Raw genomic sequence first — 22,736 nt, 5'->3', positions numbered from 1 at the left:
AGTTGTTATGTCTATGAATACTAGGTTGAATGTTCTCAAAAGACTCGAGAATTAAAAAGAATTAGTAATATCTTAGATAAGGACAAGACAACCATGAACACTGGGAGACACTTTAAAAATATAGATGGGGGGCTTCCTTGGTGGTGCAGTGGTTAAGAATCCCCCTGCCAATGCAGGCGACACGGGTTCAAGCCCTGGTCCGGGAAGATCCCACATGCCGCGGAGCAACTACGCCCATGAGCCACAACTACTGAAGTCCATGCGCCTAGAGCCCTTGCTCCGCAACAAGAGAAGTCACTGCAATGAGAAGTCTGCACACTGCAACAAAGAGTAGCCCCCACTCGCTGCAATTAGAGAAAGCCTGCACTCAGCAGTGAGGACCCAATGCAGCCAAAAATAAATAGAAATAAATTTAAAAAAAATATATATAGATGAATTTTCACTTAGTTTTATCTCAAACTGAAAATTATAGGCAGTGATTCATAGGTATTATTAATGCCAGAAGATAACACAAAATTCCAAACAGTAGGTTCCATAGAGACTCGGATCTTGTAGGGAAGCACAATTTGCCACCCCAAATATCTCTTTGGCATAAGGATTATTTTAGGCTGATTATTTTTAAGAAACAGAAGACTCAGTAAGTCTGTGTTTTTACCTCCCCATTAGCTGCCTAAAGAATTCAGATAAAGGACCTATTCCTAGAATAGAGGTATCTCCAGAAATATCTGCAAAGAAAATGGACTAGTTGTGTTGGAGGAAACTCAGCAGAGCCTAGACATCAAAGTCCACTCTGTGTCCCAATGCCCCTTCATGGCCCAGCAAACATCTGCTTTTGCATCTCCAGGTGAATTGCTTTCCTCCCCTTTGAAGTCCCAAACCACTACGCCCAACATCTTCTTTTGTCTTTAGCTGAATCTTTTGTCTTTAGCTGAAGATCGTATTTAAGGTGAAAGCTTCAGCCATTTTGGCGAGTTACTCAGTTTTCCTGGGTCTCTCCCAAGTACACATGTTATTAAACTTTTGTTTGTTTTTCTCCTGTGAATCTATCTCAGGTCACCAGCCAGAAGAACCTAGAAGGGAAGAGGAAACTTTCCTCCCCAACAAACTGATGAATTAACATATAAATACTTTATGTCATAATACAATGTTTAAGGTAAAATGCATTGTTTTATGATTTCCTACTTTATCCAACTTTTTCTAGTAACCAACAAACTATATGTCCCAGTATAATGTAGGTTAAGTAAAATAAAGTCTCCTGATCTGTAAAATGAAGAAGGTAATTCTTACTTATAAGGCTGTTTTGAGGGCTAAATAAAATCATCCATATAAAAGAATACCTGTCACCTAGTAAGCACACATTACCCACTAGCTAACACGGCATGCTGGTGGGGGTGGTAACATAACAGTAGTGGCATGAGGGACCAGTCTGCCTGGATTCACATCCCAGCTCAATTACCAGCTCTGTGATCTTAGAGGAAGTTACCTAACCTCTCTGTACCTTAAATCCATCATCAGTAAAATGTACATAATAACAGCTCCACCACCATTGGGTTATTGTGAGGATCCAACGAATCAACTAATGTGAAGTGCCTAAGACATAATATATGCTTAACGTAACACATTTTAGTCACTGTTATTTTGTATATTATTGGCTTTTCTTTTCAGCTAGATAGAAAATTGCCCTCTCTCAAAGCATCCAAATATTTGTTATCATTCCTTTGGCTCTAGGCTTCTCACCTTCTAAAATGAACACAGGACTCAATTTATTTTAGTACAGACAGATCACTAGTGCCATCTAGTGGCAAACTGCTAATAAATTTAACAAAAAGGAATATTGCCCATAAAGGGGTAAAATTTCTACAGACATGAATTTAATTTTTGAAGACAAACTAGATATTTGGAAATGTGATATGTTTTCTATAATGATTTGAATGTAATACAAATATAAGCGGGGGAAATTTAAAAACTGCACACCACAAGAAGATTGCTTGGCAAACACAGTACAAAAAAAAAAAAAAGATTCTTGCTTTGCATGAGCCAAACAACTGCGTTTAAACCCAATGTCAAAAATTTTGGACAGGGCTTCCCTGGTGGCGCAGTGGTTGGCAGTCCGCCTGCCGATGCAGGGGACACAGGTTTGTGCCCCGGTCCGGGAAGATCCCACATGCCGCGGAGTGGCTGGCCCCGTGGGCCACGGCCGCTGAGCCTGCGCGTCCGGAGTCTGTGCTCCGCAACGGGAGAGGCCACAACAGTGAGAGGCCCGCGTAGGGCAAAAAAACAAACAAACAAAAAAAAAAAACAGATTTGTGATGTTAATATACCCCTGATATTTTCTAGACCTTAATTTCCTATGATATCAAATGAGTATGCTATATGTGTTGAATTCGTTTTGTAGTTATAAAAGTAAGGGATAAATCACTATGCTAATTTTAACATGATGAATCTATAGTATTATCTGTCAGAAGCATTTTGAGGGGAACCCTGATAACTTCTAACATCCTTTCCAACATTCTGATTTTTTTAAATGCAGCCATATTGGAGGAAAAGAATTAGAAATGTGAATTTTGGGTGTAATTTAAATACCATAAATGTTATAACATATACTAAGATATTAAGTTATATCATTGGATAAGTTAAAAATTAATACCATACAAAGATCCCAGGTGATAACATCATACAGCTTTACTTTCTGCAAGTCAGAACTTACAGAAGAACTCAAAACTGCACAAAACTACTGTAATCTATAATATTCAGGCAGTCCTTGCCTTGCTCATTGAAATATGTACAAATTTCAGAGCCACAATTTAGTCAAATAACAGCAGCCTTCCAACAACACAGTTCAAATTTCAGTTATCATGGCATATTAACTGTGACTAATTATATAAGAGCTGCTAGCTCTTTGGTCCAAAAATCACTATGTAAATAACAGATGAGCATCATGATCAGTGACTAACATGTCACTTCTTTCAAAGTCTGTCAGTGCTTGGTCACTGCACATCTGTTATTCAGTTCAAACGCAGACAGCAAATCATGTTGCTTCCTTGTGTTCCAGTGATAAACTCACTTGACATTTCACAAAAGTGAGTAATCAAAAGAGGCTATTAGCCCATAAAGATGAAAGTGCAACAAAGAAATAAAACGTGATGATGCTGGAAATGAAATTGGATGTGAATAGAAGATCTGAAGATGGTGACAGCAAAGCAAGGATAGAAGAGACCTAGGCCAGCAAGAAGGTAAGAGCCATGAATGTAAAAAACAAGATAAAGTCGCTTCAACAGGATTCTAACTGAATGTAAATGGGTTGTACGAGAAATAGGGGATGACCCTGGAATGTTGACACCGTGCCCTTTGGAGCAATGTAGCTATGCAGCCATAAGAACTTAGTGAAGGCAAACTGATCAAAATAAATGAGGAACGTGATTGTGACAAAAAGGATGACAATGCCCCAGAGGAAGTGACACCAGAACAAAACTTCACATTAAAGAAACTCTCAGAGATATCTCATGACTTTGAAAGGACAAAGGACAAAATGGAAGTTGATCCAAACTTAAAAAGAATTTGACAGTTCAATTCACCAAGGCATAGAAAAGATGCCTGCTCCATATAATAAGTCGTATGATGAGAAGAAGGCAAGTAACTGTTCAAACTCCTCTTGACAAGATTTTGGCAATGAAGTAATACTTTAATTCTCAATGTTTCTAATGTTTTAAATTACAGTGTACTGAATAAATATTAATTTTACTATTTTTCATTTCCTTATATATTTATAAACCACAGTAAGAGAGTTTTTAGTGTTTTGAGAAAACATTTTAAAGGTCACAGAACAATTGTTATTCTCTTATTGATTTGCTTTGTCCAGTTTCAACTTAGTCATTTTCATGGTTTTGCACTATTGTGCAGAACAAGAACTGGATGTATTGCCAAAGCCTAAATTTTTCTTTCACAGTTTTCAGTCATTGTAAACGTATTCAGAAATTGCCACCTACTGCATGCTAATATAATAGCTAGTCCCCTTCTGAACATATTTTATAAATTATTTGCAGTGTCATGATATAATGTTGAAAAGATGTCCTTGCTCCTAACCAAACCAGGCATATAGAAGAGCATTATGTACCTGGCAGTGGCAACTGAACTAATATACCACTGACTCTTGGGTCCATGTTCAATTGATTGGTTATATCCAAAAGTTCTTCCTGAGAAACATCCTTAGGTTTTAGAATGATCTCACTACAGATACCTGGAAGAAAAACAAGTACAGAAAGTCACTTTAACAAAGATGTGTTTTTTCATTGATGGTGTCTTACACAATGTGTGATTGGTTCCCTCTGCTCCTATCCCACTAGAAGAAAAGGCCCTTCTACAAAAATGATGTTCTAAGCACCATCAGGAGGGAATTTTCAAATAGTACAGATGCTTTCTCGTGATTCACATGCATTCTTTGGCCCAGTAACCCATTTAGCAAATCACGCTCATCTGTGATAAGCTACTGTTAGTGGATTTGAAGAGAGTAAGAATACCAATACCACCACCATCACTATTAGGCCAAGTTCGGCTGAGTGAACTAGCCAGGTTTATCACGTGATTAAAGCAAAAAAACAGGCCCTTTAAATGTAACATGTTGCTCTCACATCTCACCATAAGATCTGAAATCACACTGAATTGATTCAATAAGAAATTTGAAGAAAAAGAGTAAGAAATGAATATAAACTTCGGTAACTAAATAATCTATAATAAATAATAATAATAATACATGTCATTCAAATAGCACTTAGTTGACAATTATCATTCATAATTATCACACTTTGAAGTAAAACCAGAAAACGTTATCTAGTAACAAGTACAACTAAAACACGTCCCCACCTACGGCAGCAGCAGCTTTGATCTTCTTCCTGACGTATGTGTGGCTTGCTGGGTTATCACCCACTAAAATGATACTGAGGTGAGGTCTTCCATTCCCAAGAGAAATCCAAGATTCCACACCTCGCTGTATTTCTTTCTGGATTTGTTTGGCCATTTCAGTTCCTGAGATAATAATTGCGTCATGTCTGTGGAAAACAAAGGAATAAACGTAGTACTAAAAAGGCAATAAGGAATATTCAACCACATAAATTTAAAGTACAAGAGTGAACAAAACATTTATGATTCCCCAAGTGAGCAACCAAAATTTGATTTCTTTCAGGTATATTTAACACTCATTCTTCAGGTTCAAAAATATATTTATAATTTTTTAAAGGAGTCCAACTCTGCTTTTTAGTTCTGCATTACAATCTATAGTATACATAACTTTTACATATATATATTTCAATTATCAAACCACATACTAAAGTTCTAGAATATTGGCTCTATAATATTGGCTGTATTAAAAGCTCTGCTATTTTTTTCAGAAGAGACAGATCAGCACAGTCTAGTTAAAACTAGCACCCATCTTCAAAGCTCCAGGCCATGGTGTATATACGTGGCCCCATAGCCTTTTGACCCAAAGGCAAAGTCAGTTCACTCTTAATAGAATATCCTGTACAAGACCCTGAAGTCATGAGCTCCGTACTACACAACTCTTCTCACTTACTAAAGGACACATTTTATCCCTCAGGTCCAGGACAAGGACAACTGTGATGACAGCTGCCAGTCTTGCCATGCTCGTCATTGATTACTGTGGGGACCAGGCCAGTAAGTAAGGCTCAGTTGCCCCCCTACCCAAACACCCACACCATGGCATCATTTCTAATAGAAAAACTGCACAAAACATTACTTCCTGGCAGTTTTTAAGTGCTTAAGTAGGTAAGAAGTACTATACTTTGATAGATGACATAAATCTATCTCTGGAAAGGCACAAAAAATGCCTTATGGGAAGGTTTTCCTGCTCTCCATGATCTCAAACTTAAAAGCGGTGAATTAATGTTGCTCCTACTGCATGTTTAGTTTTTAAAGGTACCTGATAAAGTAAAAGATGGTTCCTTCTTCCTGGGGCCCCTGTCCTTTCACTATTGAAAGGCCTGGTGAAAGCATGATCTATAGCACATGAATATTACACAAAATATCAAAAGCAGGTCAATGAATATTGTGAAGGAGAAGAAAAGGAGGAAAGAAAAACCTTATAGCAACTTAATTTTTTCAAGCACCTGTACATTTTCTATGTTCTGGTGAGAGCAGTTATCATGAATATCAGCCAGCACAAACAAAATGCAAACTTGCTGCCCCTTCCAAATAAGTCAACCCCCCTCTCTAATAGGTTGATGTACACTTACATAGACCAGATCAAGAATATTCCATATCAACCTGGCACCAGTGGTCCACAGAGTTCATCCAGATTCAAACAATTCTGATGTAAACAATGTTCTGCTAAGAAGTGATTCTGAAATATGGTCTATGGATACATACGTCAAAATTGCCTGGGAACCTTACTGAACTTGCATATTCCTAGACCCCAAGACCACACCCATGATTTGGAATCCCTGGGAGAGGGGAGAGAGCCTGGGAATCTGCACATCTAACGGGTCCCCACAGGTATTCTTGCGCATGATCGTGTTTGAAAACCACTTCTTCAGTTCAACACAAAAGTATATTTCAATAATAATCATAACCATGGGTAAACAATTAACTGAGCAAATACACATTGGTTAGATAATACAATTATAAGTAAACTCTACTTTTGATTCTAATTTTGTCTACTTTCCACTTTCAAGACATGGAAGGTCATGGTAAATGCAGTGTATCAATCTTGCTCCACTGTCTTAATTTTGTAATAGTTTTATTACAGTATAATTGATATACAATAAACTGCATATATTTAAAGCGAAAAGTTTGACGTTTTAGTATATGTGTATATCTGAGAAACCATCACCACAATCAAGAAAATGAAAATATCCATCCCCCTCAGAAGTTTCCTGGTAACCCTTTGTAATCTCACCATTCTATCTGTCCCTGCCATGCCTCCAGACAAATTGGTCTGCTTTCTGTCACTATATATTAGTTGGTATTATCACGAGTTTTATAAAAATGGAATCACGCACTACATGCTCCTTCTCATCTAGCTACTTTCACTTAGCATAATTAAAATTCATTCATGCTGTTGTATGTATCAATAGTGCATCTCCTTTTATTGCTGAGTTTTCCATTGTAAGGATATATCAAATTGTGTATATCCATTTAATTGTTGATGGATATACATGTGTTGTTTCCAGTTTTTAGTCATGACAAATAAAGCTGCTACAATCATTCATGTACAAGTCACTGTATGCACATATACTTTCATGTCTCGAGCAAATATCTAGGACTAGAATGGCTGGATCATATGGTATATGTTTAAATGTGTAAGAAACTGTCAATCCGCTTTCCAAACTGGTTGTACCATTCTACATTTCTGCAAGAAGTATATGTGAGTTCCAGTTGTTCCACATACTTGCTATCCCTTGATATGGTCGGTCTTTTAAATTTTAGATATTCTAGTGGATATATGATAGTATCTGACTGTGCTTTTAATTTGCATTCCCCTAATGAATGATGATGTTGAGCATTTTTTTTATGTGCATATTTTTTTCATATGCCTATCTTCTTTGGTGAATTGTGTAATTTAATTTTTTGCCCTTTGTTTAATAGGTCTTTTCCTTATTGAGTTTTGAGAGTTCTTCATATATCCTAGATTCAAGTCCTTTATCAGATATATAATTTGAAATACTTTCTCCAAGTCTATGCTTTACCTTTTCATTCTCTTAACTGTGTCTTTGTGTGATAAGTTCTCAATTTTGATGTATTTTAATCAATTTTCCATTTATGGATCATGCTTGTGGTATTGTGCGTAAGAAATATTTGCTTAACTCAAGGTAACAAAGGTTTTCTCCCATGTTTCCTTCTAGAAGTTTTATGGGTTTAGGTTATGCATTTAGTTTTATGGCTTAGTTCTATCTTAGTTTGAAGAGACTTTATATCAGGATACTGCTGAATGCTTTTTCTGTGTCAATTGAGATGATCATATGATCAAATGGTTTTTTTGGTTTTAGACTCTTAATATGGTAAATAACATTAATTTTCAAATGTTAAACCAACCTTGCATTCCTGGGATAAACCTCCCACATATCCTTTCCAGATATTGTGGATTTCATCAATTTTTTAAAAAATTTTGCAGCTATATACATAGCAGATATTTGTAGTTTTCTTTCCTTGTACTGTCTTTGTATGCTTTTGGTATATGGTTACTGCCCTCATAGAATGAGTTAGGAAGTATTCCATCCTCTTCACATTTCCAGAAGAGTTTGTATAGAATCGGTATTATTTCTTCCTTAAATGTTTGTAGAATTCACTTGTGAAGCCATCTGGTCCTGGAGCTTTCTTTGTGGTGAGGTTTAAAACTCCAAATTTAATTTTTTTAATACAAAGAGGGCTCTTCAGGTTACCTAGCATTTCTTGAGTGAGCTTTTGTAATTTGTGTCTTTGTACCTTCTAATAATTAGTACATAATTATTAGACTAAATCAAGTTAAGATAAAATACATTCACTTTTGAGTTTAAATTTTATTTTTCAGGATTAAATAATGAACTGTTTTCACTATCTACTTTGAATTCCTGTTGCTCATTTGTGATTCATTCATTTAAGTGGACTTTTAATACTAAGAAAACAAGGACCTCCTATGTTAACAAGTACTAAGGGCTGCAGATATGGCAAACAATTTCAGGTAGTAAAAAAAAAAAAATACTTTCCAAAAATTAAATTGTGTCAGCAATATTCAGATAGGTAAAATACTCTGCTATAGAAGCAAGTTTATCTGCTAATAGACTAGAAGTCACTCTTATAGTCAAGAACATACATTTGTATTCTAAAATATAAAACCATCTGAGCTCCATGTTGCATTCTATAGCATATGAATAGTAATGCAGCTGCTTACATGTTTTATTAGCTGATCCTCTGTTAAACACAATGATTTAGTCATAGGTTAGTGTGAAACTGGCAACAACTGAACATAATCCAGGATTATTATGGCCTAGACACTATAAGCTGTGTGACCCTGAGAACGTCAGACGACAATGGCATAAACTGATCCCTGACTTCCAAAAAGACAATGCACCTACAGATTAAACCTGACTGCACATTTTTTGTTGGGGTCTGAGGTGACAGGGCTTACTTTACATTATAGTACCGATGTGCTAATTCAGCTTGCTAATTATAGCTGACATGATATGGCCTGGCCTAGTTGGTATTTATGGGTAAACACCCAAAAGACTGCCACCCAATTATGAATAGGGACTTAAAGCATTTTCAGCAGCAGCTGGCCCATCCCACTGATTCCCTCAGTCACTGCAGAGCCTCAGCAAGCCCGGCTCTATGGGAGACACAATATAAGGATAAATGAAGCAACCCAGACTTAGTGGAGGTCCAGTGGGAGAATGCCTGTATCAGTCCATATGCTGGAAGAAATGGTAAACACACACACTAATAGCTCATATAGACTTCAGTGAATAAAGAAATGAGGTTTTTCTCAACATGCATATTGTTGAAAAATGTTACATATCAGCAACCACTCAAATGTTCAGCCACAGAAGCACACAACTCCTAAGAATTCAGCCTGGCTCAAGTCTCGATCTCTGCCAGTCCATTTTCCACACTGCAGCCAGAGTGATTTTCCAAATGGAATCATATCAGTTCCCTTGTTAAAACTGCACTACATGTCCAGTTTTTATTAATTTAATACATACATATTGAAAACCATCTATGTGCCAGGCAGTATTCTATGATATTTAACATATCATGTGTGAAACATGGAAAAAAAAAGGCACATCTGGAGGCCAGAGTTACCATTTTACATAGGTTGGTTAAGATGTCACTTCTCTGATTAATCGAGTAACATCTGAGCATAAATGAAGGAAATGAAGGAATATGTTATGTGGTTATCTGGAGAAAAGAATTTAGGCTAAGGAAAATACACCGCAAGTACAAAGAACGTTAGGCAAGAATGTGCCTGGTATGTTTGATGAATAGAAAGGCCAGTGGCTACAGTAGAAAGAACAAATGGACCAGAACAGGACATAAAGTCAGAGTAGTAGTGTGACATCAGATCACATAGGGTCCTACAGGCATTCAGAAGGACGTTGGCTTTTATTACGAGAAAGAAAGCCATTTAGAAATTTTGACCTGATTTTCATTATTCAGTGATAACTGGTTAAAATGTGGAGGAGAGACTATGGGAGGAAGGGGCAAGTGGGGACACCAGTTAAGAGGCTAGTGTGGTATCCCAGGCAAGAGATGAGGGTGGCTTGGGCAAGGGGGGTAGCAGTGGAGATGCTAAGTAGTCTGATTCTGAATCTATATGGAGGGTGGAGCCACTGGAATTTACTGAGATTGGGTATAGGGTGTGAGAAAAAGAAATCAAATATGACTCCCAAATTTTTGACATGAAAAACTAAAGAAAGGAAGTTTTAACTCAAATCCAAACATCCTGTAGCTTACACGCCCCTGCATGAGCTTTCTTTAGCTTCCCTGTGCTCACCAAGTCCCACACTACACATAGCTGCATTTAAATTTATCACCTGTGCTCACTTCTGGTTCTCACTTCTGGGCCTTCACATACACTATTCCCTCGATCTGAAACACTCTTCATCCTCCTTCTCACTTCTCTAACATCCCTACCAAATCTGTTCCTCCTTCACTCCCACACAGTCCTCAAGTCTCAGCTTGGAAAGGACTCTGGGAAATGTTCTCTGACCCCTTCAACCTGGGGATCTGCCTCTTATATGAGTGCCCACAGCACCCAGCTTTTACCCTCATGTAGTATCTTAAGGCCTTGTTAAAATTACTGTCTCCCCCACTATACTCTAAGCTGTGTAGGACAGGAAGCTTATATTTACAATGACATCCTTAATACCTAAGAGTATTTTGCACATTGTGTTTATCAAATATTTGTGGAATTATCGGAGTTAAACTGTTTATTGTATTATAATTTGTTGGAGTTACTATGCAGCCACTGAAAATAATAATTATAAAAACAGCAATATGTGAAAATGCTCATTGCATAAAATTAAGTGAGGAAATTAAATGAAAAATTGTAGGTACATAACTAACTTAAAATGTGCATGCATATGGCTAAAGATTAAAAAGAAATATAAATAAAATAAAATGGTGAGATAGGTTAGTATTCTGGATATTTGTCTTTCTATCTTAGAATATTTTAAAGTGCTATCAAAACAGATCTTGAATTATATTAAAAGTGAGTAGATGCAAAATATCTATAAAACACATGAAAAGAAAAAATAATAGTAAAATTAACAAACTTACCACCCAGTTTAAGAAAGATATTACCATTGTCATTGAAATTGTCTTTGTAACCCTCCTCTACCAAAATCTGATCCTCTCCCATAGAGTTAAACACAATCCTGAAATTTGGGTTTATAATTGCATTGCTTTCCTTTCCATTCCTTTCTTTTATCATTTAACCTAATGTTTATATCTATAAATATTAAAAATATAATAATATACATTTATAATATAATGTAATATAATAATATACATATGTATACTATATATGATAATGTATAATATAGATGATATATATGATATATATCACATTTACATATGATATAAATATAAAATAACATGCAATATTATAATATTTCTCTAAGGTTTACACCCAGGGATGGAATTGCTATAAGATACATTTATGTGTGTTTAATTTATGCCAACCTGTTTCCAAAGTGGTTGCACTAATTTATAAGTCCACCAGTAGTGTTTAAGAATTTCTATTGCACTACTTCCTTGATATTGTCAAAGTTTTTAAATTAACCAATTAGCTAAACGTCATTTTGTTGTGGTTTTACTATGCATTTCCCTAATTACTAGAGGTTGGACGTCTTATAGGCTTATTGGCCATTTGGAGTTCCTCTTCTATGGGATGCCTTTTCCTCTTCATTGACCATTTTTCTAATGGATTATTAACTTGTGCCTAATTCTTAGTAGTTATTTATGCATTCTGAACACTAATCTTGTATCAAGTATACCTATGTATCAAGTATCACCTGTATGTGGCTTGTGTTTTCACTTATTATATGGTTACTTTTGATGAAAAGTTCTTAATTCTAATGTGAAAACCATCTTTGCCTCTAGAGTTTGTACTTTTGTCTCTTAAGAAAACCTTCATCTCTGACAAAATTTCTTTTACAGAACACAACAGTACTCACAGTTGCTGAGACAGACTGGCTAAGGAACTGCCAGGAACTTTTTGAGGCTCTCTACAGGCTAGATCTAAAAATCTCACAGGGTTTAACAAAAAGATCTAAAAAGTGGTTCTGCCAAGCCTCAAGCCTCAGTTAAGAACCACTGATTTATGCCCCCATCATTCTCAAAGCAGGAATCCCCACTCTAGTATTCTTTTTTTTTTTTTTTTTGCGGTACGCGGGCCTCTCACCGTTGCGGCCTCTCCCGTCGCGGAGCACAGGCTCCGGACGTGCAGGCTGAGCGGCCATGGCCCACAGGCCCAGCCGCCCCGCGGCATGCGGGATCCTCCCGGACCGGGGCACGAACCCGCGTCCCCTGCATCGGCAGGCGGACTCCCAACCACTGCGCCACCACGGAAGCCCCACACTCTAGTATTCTTGATAGGTGGTCAGCTACTTTCAATATAAAGAAACCTATGAAGCATATGTGCTTGAAACTGGTCATGGAGCAAGATATCCATAATTGTATGCAAACGAGCTATAATCTACCAACTAAAGTATAAATTGATAAATTAAAAAATATTGTACACATAAACTCACTTATTGTAACTAAATTACAAAGCTATTGTGAAGTTTATATTGAATACAAAAACTTGAATGTACTCTCTCTTCATTGCCTACATCAGATTTTAGAAATAAGTGTTTAAAAATCTATTTTGTAAATGAGCCAAAAAGACCTAAAAGTGTTGCATTTTTTTCAAACTCTACTGGAAATTGTTAACATATTCAAAAAATAGGCCAAGACATGGCGGGGGGTGGGGGCTTCAGATTTGAAACTTTTAGTGAATTGCAAATACCGAAACCAAAGCTTACAAACAGAAATGTACCCCTTCAAAAGCAAGGGAAGTACTGAGCTAATTAAACAATGATGCCTCAAACAATATACAAGCAATTTTGAAGTTCTATTGCTGTGGGTTGAATTGTGTCCCCAAAAAGATATGTTCAAATCCTAATCCCTGGTACCTGTGGCTGTGACCTTATTTGGAAATAAGGTATTTGCTGATGTAATTATGATGTAGATAAAGTCATACTGGAGTGGAGTGGACCATAAATCCAATATGACTGCTGTCCTTAGAAGAAGAGAAGACAGAACTCCACGTGAAGACACAGAGGCAAGATGGCCATATGACCACAGAGGCAGAGTTGGGGTTACACAGCTATAAGTGAAGGAAAACCAAGGATTGCCAGCAACAAGACGCTAGGAGAGCATGGCTCTGCAGATTCCTTGATTTCAGACTTCTAGCCTCCACGGGTGTGAGGATAAGTTTCTGTTGCTTTAAACTGATGGGGTCGCGAGCCACAACTACTGAGCCCGCAGTGCCTAGAGCCCGTGCTCCACAAGAGAAGCCACTGCAATGAGAAGCCCACGCACCGCAACGAAGAGTAGCCCCCACTCATAGCAACCAGAGAAAGCCCGCACACAGCAACGAAGACCCAATGCAGCCAAAAAATAAATTTAATTAATTAATTAATTAAACTGATGGGGTTCAGGGCAAGCTGTCCCAAGTTGTGCCACTCTGGCATGCAGATTATTTCCAGCTGAAAATAACCAAGGCCTAATGCACTCCAGAAGAAACCTCTGAACTTCCCCCTAAATGCCCAAAAGAACTTAAGATAGAAGGCTGGTTCCAGGAAGGAGCTATCACAACAGATAACCATTCTAAAGTATGAACTACGTGTGGTAGACAAGCAGGAACCTAGCAAGGCCTGTTTTTGATCAAAGTCCTCTCTGAGTCCCACTGTCTCTAGATGATCCAGCAAACGTTTGTTCACCGAACATTAACTCTTTTCATCTTCCTGTGAATTACCTTAAAGTCCCAGACCCTAACCTTCTTTTCCTTAGTCCAGAATAAAATATATACCTCATCTTGCTTACTATCTTTGGAATTCTTCATGTTTATGTGAATTCCCTTATGTACTTAATAAATTTGGTTTTCTCTGGTTAATCTGCTTATGTCATTTTAATTGCCAGCTAAAAGAACTAAGAGGAAAAAAAGGGGAGTATCCCCTCCTTCACAAAGCCATCTAGTTTGTGGTACTTTATGACAGACTTAGTAAACAAATACATCTATAATCCCAATTTAAAATATCCCAATTTGTGGGAAGAACTTTTGATGACTCTCCTATTTTTCACTGAATAAATTTATATTTTGTAATGTAATGGAACATAATTGAGAAGACCTATCATTTTACTGCATCTAAATATGGCAAAATATTTTTAAAATCATAAATAGATACAACTTATTTGATGACTTTTATCTTAAATATTTGTCAAAGAAAGGTCCTTTGAAATGAGACATGAAAATAGCACTTGTGAAAATATTTAGGCTGAAACATCTTCATGAAAAAAACTAGAACTGAGACTATGTTCAATTTAGAAGAGTTTGCTCTGAGTTTACCAGGTGCTTTAGCATCTGTAGAGAAAGTATTTTTAAAACTAAAAATACTACTGTCTAAAGAAAAGAGTAATTTGCAACTTATAAGAAAACACAGCAAATTTAATTTTTAAATTAAGCATAAGTTTGGGTTTTTTTCCAGAAAATTATCAGTATCAAGGCATTAAATGAAGATATGGCTAAGAAACTGATTCAAGTTCAGTTGCCCTTGAACAACATGGGTTTGAACAGTATGGGTCCACTTATACATAGATTTTTCTTATTAACTAGGTACCGTAGTACAACACGATTCTCAGTTGGTTGAAACTGAGAAGGCAGAACTGCAAATACAGAGGGCCACCTGTGAAGATTTTTAACTCTCTGGAGGGTCAGCATCCCGAACCCCTGCATTGTTCAAGGGTCAACTGTATGTATATGTACCAAGAATGTGTCATATGTTAAAAGTTAACAGTCACATAATTAACATAAAAATGTAAATGTGTTAATATAAAATTAATATTAAAATTTTAAATTGTTTTAATGTATAAGGGTATAAATTATATTTTAAAATGTTAATTTGAAAATAGTTTTCAATAGAACTCTTATAGGTCGACTAATATAAGTCAATAAATATTCTAAATATGTAATTTTCATTACTTTAATGGGGTTTTTCTACTCTTAAAAATGTGGTTTCATCAAAAAATTATATACTGACATTGCCATTAATACACATCAAAAGTGAAGTCAATTTGACCCCTTAGATATCTTTCACACAATGCACCCTGTCATTACTTGCTCAGGTGACATCTCTTGCAAAGGCAGAAATGTTGCAAGTCACCCCCAAAGAAGGCAGAACAAGGAGCTCTCCCTTTCAGCACTTTATTCTCCCCTCCATTTCTGGGCTAGCACTAAATATGGCTTCATTAGGAAAGAATAAATCATAATGAAGGGGCTAGGGAGGAGAGTTAGACGTAGAGCAGCAAATGCAGTACAAATTACTCACCCAAAGACAGTAGTACCGAGTGTCAGCCCTGGTTCACCCTTAGCAGCTATAATGAAGTTGGACAAGTCTCGTAACTGCTTTCAAAGGCATGCAATTTCCTCATCTATATAATGGGAATGGTTGGCTAATAGTTGATTGGCTGATTTGTAAAAATGGCTCTCCTAGTTTCTGTTAAGTAACAGATGGAGACATATTCAGAGAACCAGAAGTAATATGCAACTAAAAAGCCATCAACATTTAGTGTTGTTTCTATGAGCTTATTTACCTATTTACCTTCCAGAAAATAAACTGCAACCATCCAACTGGAATCTACAGTTCCAAGAATTAATTAAATTTATAATTCCTAGAATTAAATGAAGTTAATTTAGTTTAACTAAAACAAAGTAGTAAACAGGAGGAAAAAAATCACTACTTTTCTTGTGTATCTAAATACTCCTTCACAAAACAGTAAAATAACAAAATCTGCTCAAGATCAACAGTGTATTTAATTTGTATACTTCACATCTTGCTTCTGCATCTATGTTTCAATCTCATTTTCAACCACAACTTTAATTAGAGATGCAATAAACTGTTTTATGATCTATAAAGATGAAAAAGCCAAATACAGTCATTAGCAATTCAAATATCTCTGCAAGTCCTTAGCATAGTTTAATTGCTTTGTATCTTAGAGCATAATTTTAAGATTTTGAGTTCATATTAACTATACAGTAGAAATGAAACAAACTCAAGGGAACCAGGGCAAAATTACATATGGAATAAAACCAACCAATCAGTAGTACTAGGGAGCTATTCGAAGTAAGTGAATTTTTTTTAAAGTAAATTAATACTTAGAAATGTTAAGTTTATGGCCTTTTAAAAACATTTCATTTCACATCCTAGATACTATCTTACACCGTGAAGTAATTTTATCAGAAATTATACTTTTATAAGTCAAAAAAAGTAAAGCAAGTGTTTTTCATGATGTGTGATTCTGTTATTCAATTTTGTAAGTTAACTCTTTCAGGACCCTAACCTGTAACTTAGAACATAAGCAGCAACCTAAATATCCATGATTTTTGGAGAAAACATCTTAGATGCTAAAGTTTGTACCATGAGAACCCTTGGGCAGTCTGTTGAATCCGATGTACATCTCCTCAGAACAATCTTTTTTAAATGTTTAACATAAAATACACAGGTTTACAAGGAAACCAATTTTATTAAAATATTGTTATCACTTTTCTTTTTAAGTGTTAAATAAAAGGATCTAGTGGCAAGTCTAATTACTACCATAATATCAAAGTAGTGGTGAGTGTATATGTTTTGAGATCTCTGCACCAAATGTTATTAAAATATCTATGTTTTCACTGGCATAAGTACTACTCATAAGTACTACTAATATTACTGTGGTTTAAGGCCAACATTCAACATTGAAGAAAATGCTAAGTTTATTAGAGGTCAGTGACCTCCCATCTAAGTTTAGGGATCCCCTAAATTCTATCCATTAAGTCCCAGGCTAAGAGACACCCTGTATTAAGGAAATCTAACTAGATAATTTTTAAGATTTATATGCAAAATCAGTTTTCTTGATTCACAAAAGTTCTACAGGATTTAATAAGAGCTTTCAGAAAGAGGAAAAGCAAGAGGGAGATACGTCAACAATTATAAATTGCTTGTAGAGTAAAGCACTGGATAGATCATGCAGATTCAAATCCTGTCTTCACCATTTATTTATTGTGTTATCTTGGACAAGTTATTTAATGTTCCCTTACATATTAATAAGAATTTATTTTTCAACAATACAACTGGATTATTCAAAGGCAAGATGATATTCATTGCAGAGTTAATGATAAAGAGCTGAAGTGGGAAGAGGAAACATATATTTTAAACTATAATATGCCCTCACTTTAGAATTACAAAATCTTTGAATAGTCTCTTGGCTCTAGGCACATTCTTTAATGAAAGTAATTACAGAAACCCAAGTAGAGTTCAGATCATTAAGTGAACAAACCTGGCTGGTATGATGTTGACAAGAACATGACCTGAATCTGAGAGTAAATTATTTCATGTTTCAAGGACTAGACAGTAAACAACAGCAAGATGGTTAGGTAGGTTAATGGCCACTTGACTTAATATGATGCAGTCAATAAAATGTTAACAAAAACAATGGCAAGGGCTTCCCTGGTGGCGCAGTGGTTGAGAGTCCACCTGCCGATGCAGGGGACACGGGTTCGTGCCCCAGTCCGGGAAGATCCCACATGCCGCGGAGCAGCTGGGCCCATGAGCCATGGCCACTGAGCCTGCGCGTCCGGAGCCTGTGCTCCGCAACGGGAGAGGCCACAACAGTGAGAGGCCCGCGTACCGCAAAAAAAAAAAAAAAAAATGGCAACACAGAAAATGCATATGACGTAATATCAAGTGGAAGAGCTGGATAAGCCTTCTTGGATACTATCCAACTCTGGGTTCTCCTTTGACACTAATTTAGGTTTGGATTATATTCCATACACAAATTAGGTGGGGTTTTTCTGGTCCAAACTGCACTTCTTAATAGTAAAACTCACTTATTACTAATCATTAATTTATCCTAAATTAATCATTGACAGTTCAGATTTCACCCAAGCTCCCATGTCTTTAAGCATCCTTTCACAACTTAATCGCCCCTAAGCCAAACTATTTTAAAAAATCTTCATTGAGCTCCATTGAATTCCATTAGAGTATGTAACCATGGGAGATAATCTGGTGGGTTTCTTTCCTGCTATTTTTATCATCCCATCAGGGTATTAACATGAAAGGATAATATAACTTCAAAACATGTGAAAAACAAAGATATGGGTCATTAAAGAAACTGCTAAATTATTACTAAAACCATGACTAACAAGATCTGAGATTAGTATTAGTCTCCTTTGTTCATCTATTGATCCATTTTAATCAGAAAACTTGATTTTGGAGACATTACGTTAGAACACATTATCTCTGAACAGCTGGGACACAGACATAAAACTAATATATAAGACACTAAATGGTGAAACTTTTAGTTCTAAATTTAAAATGACAAAAGAACTGCTTAGAAATAAAAACTATCATATCTCATTTTCATTAGAATAGGTAAGGCATTAAGATAGGAAAATCACACTATATTTGCCAGCAAAATAAAATATGCCTTTGAGAAACTGCCTTTGCTAGTCACTGGGACTAACTCTATCTTCGTTGATATAATGCTAAAGAAAATCAGCTTTACTAACGGTCCTAACTGGAGTCTGGGTCCTTTGAGCTTCACATGAGGATAAAAGGATCTTTAAACCAAATAATTATATAGCAGAGAGAGAAACTGAGTAAGTACTAGAGGAGAGAGTCTGAAGAAAAATGAACAGCCTTATAAATAAAATTTGTCTTTTTAAAATTATTAAACTATCCACTCTACAAGACATTATTATTTAAATAACATAAACCGCTTATCTCTTACTAGCTCCAAAAATTTAGTCTTTTAAAATGCTGGCCTAGCTGCAAAAATGATAAAGCCATTGGCAGTGAGACACGAAGAAAAGGTGAGGCTTCCAAAAACAGCTGTAGGTCAGTACACAAAATTTTGCAAATGCTGAAAGGAATCATAGACAGGGAAAAAAGGGGAAATCTGCCAAGTTAATTTTTTTTGGAATACTGAGCAATAGCATAAATATGGAACAAATGCTTGGGATATCCATTTAGTTACTAAAAATGAGTTCAGGCAATAAAGCAGCATTTAGGGAAGTCCCCGCTGTAGAACACCTGCAAATCTGATTTGAGCACAGCATTAATGTACAAAGTCTGTTAACCTTGCCTCCGAAAGGGACAGACTGCTGCCCAGCTCAAAACACTGAAAAACACAGGGCCGGACTCATGCGATGTTTACAACCCAAGTACATTTTGATTTGTAAACTCCTCACACAGTGAGGCAAAATTGGAAAATTTAATCACCAAGAACTTTTTATTTGTAACTTTTTGGCTGTTTAGGTAATTCATTTTAAGAAACAATAAGCTGCAACAAATAGAAGGGCTATTTATTTGACATTAAATATATTTTCTTCCAATTAATAAATCTATGTTTTCATGAGTAAATGGGAAAAAAAACTCACGGCAAATTTTAAAGGGAAACCATTGAGATATAAATATTAAATGATATCTCAAGGTTTTGTAACTTTCAAATTCTGTCAAACATTATTTCTTGAAATTCTGCTTATTTAAAAAGAAACTTCTCTACTAAAAAAGTATTTATATATTCCATTACTACAGGTATCTAATTAGCCAAAAGTATAAAAAATAATCAAAAATACTTTTTCATTTTTCATTTAAGGCTCTGTACCAGAAACTGGTAATAAATCTGTTAATTGAGAACAGTCAATATCATTGTGGAAAGAGTTTATCAAACTCAAAGACACTTTTCAGAAAGAATAACACTAAGGCTCAAATTTTAAGTCAATAGGATGATGTCAGACTTAAACCACATTCACTATGAAGAACTAGACAACTAATGAGTCACTACATATTAAAAGAGATGACTGAGGATGGGGACAAGTGGGGAGGCAGACAGTGGCGACCTCTGGAACATGGAATCTCTTCTCTCTGCTGGTCCTAGAAGAGAAAAGAGACACCAATGAGCATCGACACACTGTCTGCATTCCTCCCCACCCGAGACCCACCAGTCCGCAGGTGTTTCTCAACCTTACAGCCAACCTCACCTTCATATATGGTACTCAGTGCCAAGAGGATGTCAAAAACACCACCCTATCCTAACCTAATTAGTACTGCCTTGAAAAAATTAAAACCTATCAAAGGTATTATTTATTTTTATACAGATATAATCTGCATCAAATGGAGCTGAAAGCAGCTGGGTTGAAAGCAATACTTCTTTATATTAAAATAGCTTTCCAAAATTATTGCACTCAATTACTTTAAATTATAGAGGTCATTAATTCAATTTTAAAAGATCTCAATTATCCGTATGTGTGGCACATGTGTGTAGCAAGTGGCTTCAATAAGATGCTGGGGTTTTAACTGTCGTGGCTCTCATTCAATGTCCTTGGAGAAGATAAGGTGATGAGGTTGTCTATTTACATCAGCTGACAAAGGGAAATTAACCAAGTCATACAATTTGTAAAAGGTTACCTTTACTCTGGAAAGAAGCCGTAAAATAACTGAAATTCCAAAAATAATTATCTAAAAAAGGTGACTAGAGTGCATAATTCCTTCAAACCTGTAATACAAATAGGATTCTACAGAATCTGCTTTTCCTAGGTTGTAGAGTCGATAATTCCAAACCAACTGGCAACTTTTTTCAGACACCATGAGAGCTTCCACAATCAGAACTCTGAGTCACTGTTATTTTTTCACATATCCTCGTGGAGGACAAGTAGTCCACAGAAACCTCGTCCAAAGTAAACCCGATAGGGAATATTTTTTTAAATTTCAGTCACTCAAGACTAAGGTCCAAATATACAATGAAGAGTTAATCAGTTTAAGTTAAAACAGCAGTAGCTATGTTTCCACATTGCCGATCTTTACTTTCTTCCAGGTACAGTGCTGGGCATTGGGGATACAAAAAGACGAGTAAGACACAATCTCTGGTCACATGAAAGCACGTTACTGGAAGCCCTTAAAGTCTGAAAACAGAATCTCTTCTGGACTCACTGGCTCTGGGTCAAGGGAATATATTTTTAGCTTCTTAGATTTGAGTTTGTAGCCACAAGTAGATGACGGACGGGTGAAGTGTCCTGGGCACTATTTGTGCAGAACAGTTAAACCCATACTCACAATCTGCCAGCCAGCAACAAGGTCCAAAGAGATGCAGTGAATCTAAGACTGAGCACGTCAATCTAAGACTACAGAGATTCGAGAAGCGCCATACAGAAAAAGACTGAGAAGTCAAGATTAATGCCTTATTTTGTGAAATCATTAAAATTTTTAGAGCTGGAAAAGACCTCAGTATTACCACCAACAAAGAAAGTCAGAAACTCAAACACTACTAAACCATCTGGCCATCGCCCACTCCTTTGTTTACGAAACACAACAATAACCCAAACCAAAACAAATGCTTCAAACAAGCAGACCACGTGTTTCTAGGGCCGCTCTCCTCTGGGCCTCAAAGGTCTTCCTCAGTCACTCAACCGCACCTGCTGCAGTTCCAGAGAGCGCAGAGCACGTCCAAGTTGCCTGACTTGAGGACGACGCTACCCGCCCGCAGCCAAGTTCGGGGCCAAGGCCGGCCTAGCCCCCAGCCCCGCCGCGCCGCACGGCTGCCCGGAGCCCCCGGCCTCACGCGTTAGGGCCTCGCCCGCGCCAGCGGCCGCCGCCCCTCCCACAGCCAGCGGCTTCGCACCCGGGAGCGCCCTGACCCGAGGAGGTCGAGCGTCCGGGAGCGCTCGTACCTCAAGCCGCTGCTCCGAAAGCCCCGGAACGCGCGCCCGGCCGTTCCCGGCGCCGCCAAGAGCGACGCCGCGCTCCGGCCCAACGCCGACACTCGGCCCAGGCGGCCGCGGAGCAGCCAGAAGGCGCGGGCCGACACTGTCATGGCCGCGAATCCCGGCTCCAGAACAGAGGCGCCACCTCCCGCCGCTCCGGTCCTCGCAGCTGCAGGCCGGGCTCTGCCCCGACCGGGCTCGGCGGGAAAGCGAGTCCCTCCAGCCGAGGATTCCCGAGGGTACCATGCACGGGTGGGGCCAGGAGCCGAGTGAGGGCCGGAGGCGGGGCCGAAGGACCCCTGGACCGTCAGGGGGCGGGGCCGGGACGCAAACCCTAAGCTGGGAAGAGTATTGGCAGGTGGGTCTAGAGACTGTTGGCTTGCGCTGTCGCCTAGCGGCGACTAGGCTTCTCACCCACTGGGCACGCTGCTGATGTGCCCATAGCGAGGACACAGGGAAAGCGTCTAATCAGTTCAAGCAGCATTCCCCCTTTCTCCCAAACCAGAGCTCCGCCCCACAATCGGCTACCTGGAATGTCATTAAAAGCAAGAAGGGTGTTACAGGTTCTCTGTTTCCCTTGGTGAGACCTTTGGATACTATGAGAGCAGGAGAAAGAAAGAAAAGTGTGTGTGTGGAGGGAGGAGGAGGACCTAGCTGAGCAAGGCCTGCACCTAAGGATTTCTGTAGCTCTACCTTATCATCTCCACTTTGGAGGGGAAAAATTGGCCAATGTCTATTATTTTCTAGAGTC

The 22,736-nt window shown here is 37.6% G+C and overlaps 1 protein-coding gene across 1 annotated transcript in view; it reads right to left on the bottom strand.

Annotated features, from left to right (window-relative positions):
* Positions 1 to 22,236, bottom strand: part of MTHFD2L (methylenetetrahydrofolate dehydrogenase (NADP+ dependent) 2 like) — a 139,206-nt gene extending 116,970 nt beyond the window's left edge. Inside the window, exons 1-3 of the mRNA XM_089912055.1 lie at positions 21,920 to 22,236; positions 4,861 to 5,045; positions 4,115 to 4,237 (exon numbers count right to left, since the gene is read on the bottom strand). Coding sequence (XP_089768181.1) covers positions 4,115 to 4,237; positions 4,861 to 5,045; positions 21,920 to 22,095 — 484 coding nt within the window. The 5' untranslated portion in view covers positions 22,096 to 22,236. The remainder of the gene's footprint in view (positions 1 to 4,114; positions 4,238 to 4,860; positions 5,046 to 21,919) is intronic.
* Between the last annotated feature and the right edge of the window lie 500 nt (positions 22,237 to 22,736).

The sequence above is a fragment of the Delphinapterus leucas genome, chromosome 5 (genome assembly GCF_059928025.1).
Source record: "Delphinapterus leucas isolate spDelLeu-1000000601 "Yukka" chromosome 5, BTC_Dleu_Yukka2, whole genome shotgun sequence".
NCBI classification, from domain to species: domain Eukaryota; kingdom Metazoa; phylum Chordata; class Mammalia; order Artiodactyla; family Monodontidae; genus Delphinapterus; species Delphinapterus leucas.
The sequence above is the reverse complement of the archived record's forward strand: the minus strand, read 5'-3'. Positions and strand labels throughout refer to the sequence as shown.